This window comes from Miscanthus floridulus, chromosome 2 (genome assembly GCF_019320115.1).
Source record: "Miscanthus floridulus cultivar M001 chromosome 2, ASM1932011v1, whole genome shotgun sequence".
In the NCBI taxonomy this organism is placed as follows: Eukaryota; Viridiplantae; Streptophyta; class Magnoliopsida; order Poales; family Poaceae; genus Miscanthus; species Miscanthus floridulus.
In genome coordinates this window covers 174,138,314-174,147,269 of record NC_089581.1, presented here as the reverse complement: position 1 = coordinate 174,147,269, position 8,956 = coordinate 174,138,314, and the positions used below count along the sequence as shown (strand labels likewise).

General features: G+C 44.1%; 1 protein-coding gene across 2 annotated transcripts; it reads right to left on the bottom strand.

Moving 5' to 3' along the window:
• Positions 1-3,095: 3,095 nt before the first annotated feature.
• Positions 3,096-8,288, bottom strand: LOC136540737 (uncharacterized). 2 transcript variants are annotated; one of them, XM_066532749.1, is made up of 13 exons: positions 7,876-8,288; positions 7,258-7,430; positions 7,069-7,172; positions 6,796-6,879; positions 6,296-6,399; positions 6,141-6,227; positions 5,544-5,746; positions 5,213-5,414; positions 5,075-5,125; positions 4,899-4,997; positions 4,727-4,786; positions 4,529-4,653; positions 3,096-4,419 (listed from the first exon to the last, which is right to left on the bottom strand). In XM_066532749.1, the coding sequence occupies exons 1-13, from the start codon at positions 8,092-8,094 to the stop codon at positions 3,279-3,281; spliced, it is 2,652 nt and encodes an 883-aa protein (XP_066388846.1). In that variant the 5' UTR covers positions 8,095-8,288; the 3' UTR covers positions 3,096-3,278. The 2 variants fall into 2 exon arrangements, with proteins under 2 accessions (XP_066388846.1, XP_066388847.1); XM_066532750.1 differs by having other exon boundaries at positions 4,529-4,650.
• Between the last annotated feature and the right edge of the window lie 668 nt (positions 8,289-8,956).

Here is an 8,956-nt window from a genome sequence, read left to right as displayed (position 1 = left end):
GGACGCTGGCCGCAGGGTCCGGTCAGTTCATTTGACCGAGAAGATCAAGTCTGGTGTAACCGAACGCTGGGAGGTCATGTGACCGGACGCTGAGGGCCAGCGTCCGGTCAACTCCAGTAAGGGTCCAGACTTGGAAAAGTGTGACCGGACGCGTCCGGTCAGTATGACCGGACCCTGAGTATCCAGCGTCCGGTCGTTTACAGTAAGCATCCAAGAGCGACCGGACGCATCCGGTCGGTACTGACCGGACCCTGACAGCGTCCGGTCATCACTTGAATGCTGGTTCGCGGGTTGAACTGACCGGAGCGTCCGGTCATCACGACCGGAGCGTCCGGTCATCCCGCAGAAGCTCATAACGGTTAGTTTTTCAGGCTGGCTTATAAATAGAAGCTCCACTCGTGAGTGGAGTATCCTTTGCTCATTCCAACAGCTGAGAAACACGTTTGTGAGTGCCAAGAAGAGCAAGATCCTAGTGAGGTGTTTGTGATTTGAGAATCCAAGAGAGTAGCCTCACTAGCAAATCAAGAGTAGCAAAGTGTGCATCCATCTTCTCATTAGGCTTCGCGTGGTCAAGTGAGAGTTCGTGCTTGTTACTCTTGGTGATCGCCATCACCTAGACGGCTTGGTGGTGATTGGGAGTTTGGTGTTCACCCGACGGAGTTTGTGGGTGACCCAACTCAAGTTGTGAGCGGCTTTGGGTGATTCGCCGCGACGAAGTGTCGAAGAATCAACCCGTAGAGAGCACTTGATCCTTGCGCGGATCAAGGGGGAGCTACACCCTTGCGCGGGTGCTCCAACGAGGACTAGTGGGGAGTGGCGACTCTCCGATACCTCGGCAAAACATCGCCGCGTTCCTTTCTCTCTCTACTTACTTTGAGCACTTACTTTGAGTATTTACTTTGAGCAATTCAATACTTGTTTTACATCCATAGAATTGCTTGCTAAAGTAAGTTTGGAACATAGGTTGAGAGGTTGTTGTGCATTAGTTTGATATAAACACTTTTCTAGGCACAAGGGGTTAATTGGGCTATCCGTAGGATTTGATTATTGCAAGAGAATTTAAATTAGCCCAATTCACCCCCCCCCCTCTTGGGCATCTTGATCCTTTCATGCAGCCGTATGTCCAATCCTCTTTGGCCCCTCGTGCAAATCAAAAGTTATCTTTCAAGTTCTTTGGCCCTTTTCAGATTGCAGCTCGAGTTGGTTCAGTGGCATACCGGCTCATTCTTCCGCCAACTTCCTAGATTCATCCAGTTTTCCATGTGTCACAATTAAAGCAAGCATTACCTGTTAAGCATCAAGTGGCTGAACTTCTATCTTCGATGACTAGGCTTCAGGTTCCTGAACAGGTCCTTCAGCGCCGTGTTTCTTCTAGAGACTCTTCTACTGTGGTTTTGCAGGGCCTCATCAAATGGTCTGGACTTCCTCCATCCTTAGGTACATGGGAAGATCTCGAGCCTCTCAAGCAGCGGTTCCCAAAAGCTCCTGCTTGGGGTCAAGCAGGTCCTAAAGGGAGGGGGAGTGTCACGGCAGCGCCTACTGCACCTACACTGCCTGAAGCCGGCCCGTCAGCGGTACCCTGTACGGCAACAGCACAGAGGAAGAGTGAACGTACCAAGTTTCCAAGTACTCGTACTACTGGGCCTCAATGGGCTTGATCCCTAGGCACTAGAAGCAGCTGTGCTGCTGAGACAACCCACCGACAAGCCGGATGTATAAATGAGGAGCTCTGCTCAGAAAGAGGACATGTATTGAACCAAAACAAATCCAACTATAATCGTCCCTCTGATCTCCAACCCTCTGCTTCTTCTTCCCCAAGTCTGTCTTCCTATCTCCTTCCCCAATTCAGTTACCCTAACATTATCCACCGCTGCGTGAGCAGGAAAAAAAAAGAAGAAAAGAAAAGATCGGCTTAGATGAACCGAAACTATTTCATTTCCTAATTCATTGGTTTTAAATGTCGTTAATAAGCACCGTGTATTTTTTCCAGGTCATGAACATGCTTCTTGTACCTGTTTATTTATTCTTTGGATGATACAGTTGCTTGAGTTACCAAACTGATCAAATTGTAGCCGATTAATATTCTTTTATAATACTAGTAGTGTTTATTGATGCTTTTGCACTTTGATACCTCAGGATCGATACAAATGCTTACCCACACCCGAATGCCTTTTGCGGGGTAACAATGTAGGCTGACATGATTCGGTCTTTCATCTTTGGAACCCCCTCAATTGAAAGGGAACAGTATCTCCCAGTCCTAGAGATTAAAAAAAAATGGACGGAAGAGAGCTACGTAGAGCATCTCCAGGAGTTTGGTAAAACAACTCCCTATCTTAATACTTTAACAAAAAGGAAAAAGAGTCTCCAATAATTGATAAAAGAACTCCTTAAAAATAAAAAGTTATCAAATATCCTTCTCAACTCATAGATTTCTAAAGTCGAGAGAACTCCCTATCTCCGCTCCTTGGACCTGCTTTCATGGCACTTGTGGTGCAGTTCTTTGGTCCGGCTGCCGCTGCTATGTACGTGCCTCCATCGCCGCCGCCCTGCAGATCAACGCCACCGCCTAGTGCTCGCCTCCGCGGTTGTTTATTGATCTTTGGTTGGAAGGCATGGTCTGCTGCCTTCACGTGTGCATGGCCTGCTACCTTCACGTGTGCTCACCGCTTGGCCGAAAGGCATGGAAGCTAGGCACACCTTGCTGGCCGTACGCAGCTGGCCGAGCCAATCGTTGGGATCGGATCGGTGCTCGCGTCAGTGCGGTGCTGAGAGTAGATGCAATTTTCTTTTCAATTTTTTATGAACAACACAATAAACCAAAAAAATATATGGGCCCTACTATAACTTTTAGAAAGTTATTATAGGGGACTGTTGGAGAAGAACAAAAATTAAGGTTGCTATTTCTTTTGTTAACTTGCTAAATTGATTAGTTTGGCAAGTAATTATACCAAACTCCTGGAGATGCTCTTATAAAGACATTTTGTCTTTCATAGATTCTAGATGCTATAACCATGTCTAGATATAGATATATAGTAAAAATAATAATATATATATATATAACCAAAACATTTTATAATTTAAAAATATATCTTTATTTGTGCGTTGAAGACCAAAAGGTCTCGATTTCGTACAACACCAAGAGCTGCTAAAGACACTTAATAACGAATAAAAAAACAAATGCACATGAGGGGCTTATGCTACGCATAATACAAGCTCATACAACAGAAGGTACACAAACGAATTGATATATTTACAGTGAACAGTCAGTTCCGTTTAAGCTACCCAACAGAATCCTCAACCATTGCCACCTCGCTGTCACTGCCATCTGAACCTGAATCTGAATCACCTTCCTCGATGCCTTCATCCGTCTCAGCGTCAGACATCGGTTCCTCATTTCCAACTCCACTTCTGGACATTTGCTTCCTGAATTCAGGATCAACAATTCCAATCATGGCACTAAGAACACGATGATCATCGGTTATTTTGGAACTGGCATGCTCAACATTATTCTGGCTCCCAGCCGCCTGGCCCTCTGAATTCACCAAAGTTAACAAAGCATCAGCTGCCATGCTACCTCCATCTTCGTCTTGCTCTGTAGCATCGGCAGCATCTCCCAAGCTCCTTGGAGATTCGTTCTCCCCATTGACAGATGGAGCTGTTTCCACTGCCCAGCTCCCAGCAACTTCTGAGGCCAACAGATCAGCCGTTCCGATAGCTCCAACATGTGTGTCCCCCCGTTTGCTCTCAGAGAAAGCACCCTCATGTTTTTCTTCGGAACAGTGGCCAGTGCCATCATTGGGGATTGGAATAGGAACCACATTTGCTTGTGGTTGCCCTGCATCTTTGAGCAATGCAATAGGTTCCTCGTTCTCTGGAAGCTGCACTTCGTCCTCTAGCGGCACAGTCTCTCCTCCCATATTGTCACATCTTTGGTCATCACAACCAACATTACCAGCTTGGCTTTCCGTCTCAGGAACTTGCTCAGTATCTGTTACCTCCCTCTCAGGAACTGCAGAAACAGGATTGCCCTGAAAACCCGGCCTTAATCTCTCTGACCTTTCTGGACTGGTGCATTCTAGACCTTGAGTGCTGCCACCATCGGCAGTACCATCATCATCACGCTGCTCAGTCATGTTGGCATCTTCGTCACTGGAACTATGTTCACTTACCTGGGTATTTTCTGGTGAAGCACTTGAAGCTCCCACTGTATTTTTTGAGCAGCCTACTGGCTTCATACCAGCATTATCAGTGGCTACGGTGGCTAGAGGCACTTTATTGAGATCCACACTCATTAAGGTGCTCTCATAGTTCTCTTCATCCTCCAAAGTTCTCTGCATAGCTTTCAGCTGTTCCTGCTGTTTCGCAAACAGAGAAGAGATTTCTTCTGTAGTTGAATAGAAAGCACGCAGCTGAGTCTCCCTGCAATAAGCAACATAGGGGGGAAATAGAAAAGGATTATACATAACTTGTAGCGCACAGCGCTTGGGATTCTTAGTGTGCCTATATAAGACTGAAACATGATCCTTACCGTAGAATAATCCGTTCTCTAGCTCCTTGGTACCTCTGTTTCTCAATTGATAGATCTCTAATCGTTGCAGCTATTTCAAGCTCAAGTACTGAGACCTTTGCCCATGCTTCTTCTCGAGCAGCCTGCTAACAAAAGGATATGCCTTGTCAGCGGAGAAACAACCTTCTATGCATGCTCATTTCACTGGAACATTTTTACCTTCTCATTCTCAAGTTCCTTCTTCAGCTTTCTCAATTCAGTTTCCAGATTTTCTGATTTCTGCAATCATAAGGGTGCAGAAGGGGGTGAGATATTATCAGCAACTAAAATACAGTGAATAAAAAATAATTAGATGTAATAACTGAAGTCTACCGTGTACACTGCTTGGTACCTTTCGATTGTTGGCTGATACTAGCTGCTCGTCATGAAGTTGAGCTTCCAGCTCTCTTACTTTTTTCTCGGATGTTACAAGATTATCTCGAGCATCTTCCTGCATAAGAAAGAACAAATAATTGTCATGCAGTAAAAGAATAGTAGATTCAAAGCAGTCATTGTGAAATAGCATACCAGCTTGGACCTCAAAGTTTCCACAAGCAAACGGGTTTCTTTTTCTGATTCCTGAAAACAGGGAGTGGAAGGTTATTAAATCTGTGATGCGAAAAAAAACATGAGTTCGTGATCAGACTAACTGGAGTTAAGTATAACCTGAAGCTTGCTAATAACTTCTTTCTGTTCCCTTTGTTGTCTAAGGTAAGACTCTGCCTGTTTCTTAATTTCTTCTTGAGCCTCGGCTTGCACTTTATGCAATGCAGATTTCAAGTCATGTGCAGCCTTATCACGCTCTTCTCTTCTTAAGTTTCGCTCCTCACTTAGCTGTCCCTCAAGCTCACATATGATTGCTTTCTGGCTGGAAATGTTTCAAAATTCAAAGATATGAGATCCTCATGTAATAGTAAATGATGCATGGAAAGAGATGGACATTCTTTGTATTTGTTGTCAAATAGTAACAAGTTGATCTCACGGCAATGCAGAATACCTTGAAATTATCTCATCAGCATCCGCGCGTGATTGTTTAGATGCACTAAGCCTTTCATCGAGATCTTTTATAGAGTTCTGTAACTCTGTATTTGATGTACTGAGTGAATCTATTTGCTTCTGTTTCTCCTCAAGTGCTGACCGAAGAGATTTAGTTTGATCAAGATAAGAACTCGACGTAGTTTCTCTCAACTCCTCAAGTTCCTACAGCAACAGATTTGCAAAATTTCAATTGTAGTAATTGTACAAAAAGAAAATGAGACATGATGACTGACGAGTACAAGCTTCAAGTAAGTAAAAACCTAATCAATGACAACAACGTAAAAGGGAATGGTTATATCCTCTCACAGATAAATAGGTATTAACTTGATTGAATATATGATTAATATATCAGGGGAATATTGAGTTGTGCACAGTGACAAACAATGGTGGAACATCATCATCAAGTAGACTAATATTAGAATTTAGAAGTGATATGGGCCATGAAATACAAGATGCAAATTTATTTATGCTAGGAGAAATATAAGAGCGAAACAAAAGCAAAAATAAAAACATGCCATGCAAAAAGTGGGAGAGGGACATGGAAGTAATATATAACCTTTCCATGCTGCACTTGGGCCGTTTTTATTTCAGCCCTCAAAGTCTGAATTGTCACAACATGTGCCTCAAGTTGTTCCCTGAGATCCTGAATCAGTTTAAGTTAGCAAATTACGAAGACACAAAATTATTGTCATGTCGAAGGAGCCAACTTACAGCATTAGATTTTTCTAGTCTTCGGACATCGTCTAGTGAAACAGGACCATAAGGAGAACCAATACCAAGACCCTTTAGCCTCTTGCTTCCAGAACCACCCTCCTCTTCAGGATCAAACAAAATAGAAGTGCATATATCAAAACTTGTAACATAGCGTGACCATCAAACCATGATAACTATCAAAACTTGTAGCATACTGCCTCTGTCCCAAAAAGAATGCAATTCACACTTCCCAAGTAGTCAAACAAATTCAAGTTTGACCAAATTTATACCAGAAAGTACTAATATTTATGATGTCAAATAAGTATCATTAGATTAACAATCAAATATGTTTTCATTTTCATAGTAAACCTATTTTTGGGAATATAAATATTTATATTATTTTCTACAACCTTGGTCAAACTTAAGGAAGTTTGACTTATCCCAAACCTACAATTGCATTCTTTTTGGATGGAGGGAATAGTCATGATCACCAAATAATAAGATAGAAAACTCCTCACCTGACTTCCTCTTAAGAATGGGAGCTCCATTTTCTAAACAACTAATTGTGTTAACTTCCCGGTAGACAAATGCAAAGGATTTGTCTGCAAAAGCAACATTCAACTTGAATAGAAGATTTGCAACATCAATCACAAGACAACAGTGATAACATGCCACAGAAACATTATGATGAATTGAACACAGAGAACAATAGTAGCACACAGTGCTAGCAAATGAATACCTACCCTAGTGAACCCAGTATGAATGAATCAGAACTATTCACAGGATCTTACCGTCATGGGGAGGTGATGAAAATGATATAATGTCCCCATGATTAAGCTTGACTGGGGATGAATTTTTCTTGAGCCTTGTCCAGTTAATGAATGTGCCATTTGAACTGCACCAGAGATTAGTTCAACAAATGTAGGAAAAGAAAATGAAACTGTCAGATATCGAAAGATCCAGAAGAAGAAAAACCAAACCTTGTGTCCTTGAGGAAAACAGGCACAGGCTCGTGGCGGTTTAGCTCCCCTAAGACGGTGTCCTTGTATATCTTGCAATGCTTCCCACTGATCTGCTGGGCAAAAATCTGAAACCGCTCCTCAGCAGTGCGTCCTAGGCAGTGCTCATCAGCACTCAAAAGAATGTTCATTCCCTTCAGTTCATTCATAGAACTCCAATCAGATGGGTGAAGGAAATATTAATTGCAATGTTAGTAAGTCAAACCAACAACATCAATAGTAGACCATGAATTTTTTAGGCCATGAATTGAAACATATTAATGATAATAACAACAGGAACTCTGCACTTTTCCCAATTATAAAGAAGCTTGCAACATTCAGAATCAGTAACTGGTGAAACCAAAACAAATTTAATAAACTGGCATTGACATTAATAACTAAAAGCTCATCAAATAAACCAAATAATTCAACAAATGTTTCAGCAATAAAAAGCAAGATGCTTGCTTCAACCCACGCATAGTTCATCCGAACAATACATCAAACAGGAATGCAGGCAAATACAAAGAAAGAAATGAACACGGGCAATCCTTGGGTTTTAGGGTTAGGGTTTAACGGAGGGAGGGGAGGGGGGAAGGGAACCTGGGGCCGGAGGCGGGCCTTCTTGGAGATGGCAGTGAGGACGGCCCAGACGCCGGGCTCCGTCTCCTGGATAGGCTGGTCCGCGAACTTTTGCGCCACCGCGCGCACCTCGTCGGGGGTGACCTTGGGCGGCGTGGGCGTGGCCACGGAGCAGGACGCCTCGTCCTTGGCTGCCGTCTTGGGCGTCACCACGAGGTCGGCGCACGGGTCCGGCGCCATCGCGCGCGCGCGCGGAGGGCCCCGCCTCCCGTTGCCGGGGCGCGCGCCGTGGCGGGGAGGAGGAATGGCCGAGCGGGAAGCGGACGGGAGGGAACTGGCGGGTGGGGCGGAGTGGAAGCGTTTGGTGGACGGCGCCACCCTCACGCACGGGCACGGCGCGCGGCAAGTCCTGTCTCGGGAGTGCGCGGGCTGTGGAGTTCGCGCCTTCGCGGGGGCCGGGGTATAAATCGTGGGGATTTGCGCGGGAGTCGGACGGACCGGTTGGGCCGGGTGCAGTAGTGTGTCGAGGAAGGAAGCGCGCTAGATGGTTGGGTGATGGAGATGAACCGAAACGTAACTGGCATCACGGAAGGTCGATCGATGGGCTTCGGTTGTGACATGTGAATCTGGCATCTTATTTTTTCAAAAAAAAAAAATAAACTGGCATCTTGCAAGATGAATATTTTGCATGGAACTTATAATTTCAGTAGAAATATAAAAGCTCCATAGGCTATATTAAATGAAGAAAGCTTTATTAAAAATAAAGTTCCGTACTTTGAAACAAAGAAAAAAAAAGTAAAAAAATGAGAAATCAGACCCCAAAAGCCTCTAGCATCTCGGTTTCAGACTCAACGTAATCTCAAAACTAATTATCAACCTACAATTCAGCTGCAGAGAAATGGTTTGATGCGGTTGCATGTATTCTCCTATACCACGAAGTGATAGGCAAAGCCTATGAACGTGTCATCCTTCTATAAAAGAAGTATGTGCAGTGCATCTATAACATTCTTTGGCTCTCCACCAGCTAGTCATGAGACCATGAGAATGGGATGGGACGGTCCTCGTTTCACATGTGTTTGATTCAGAGTCGAGTGGGATGGAG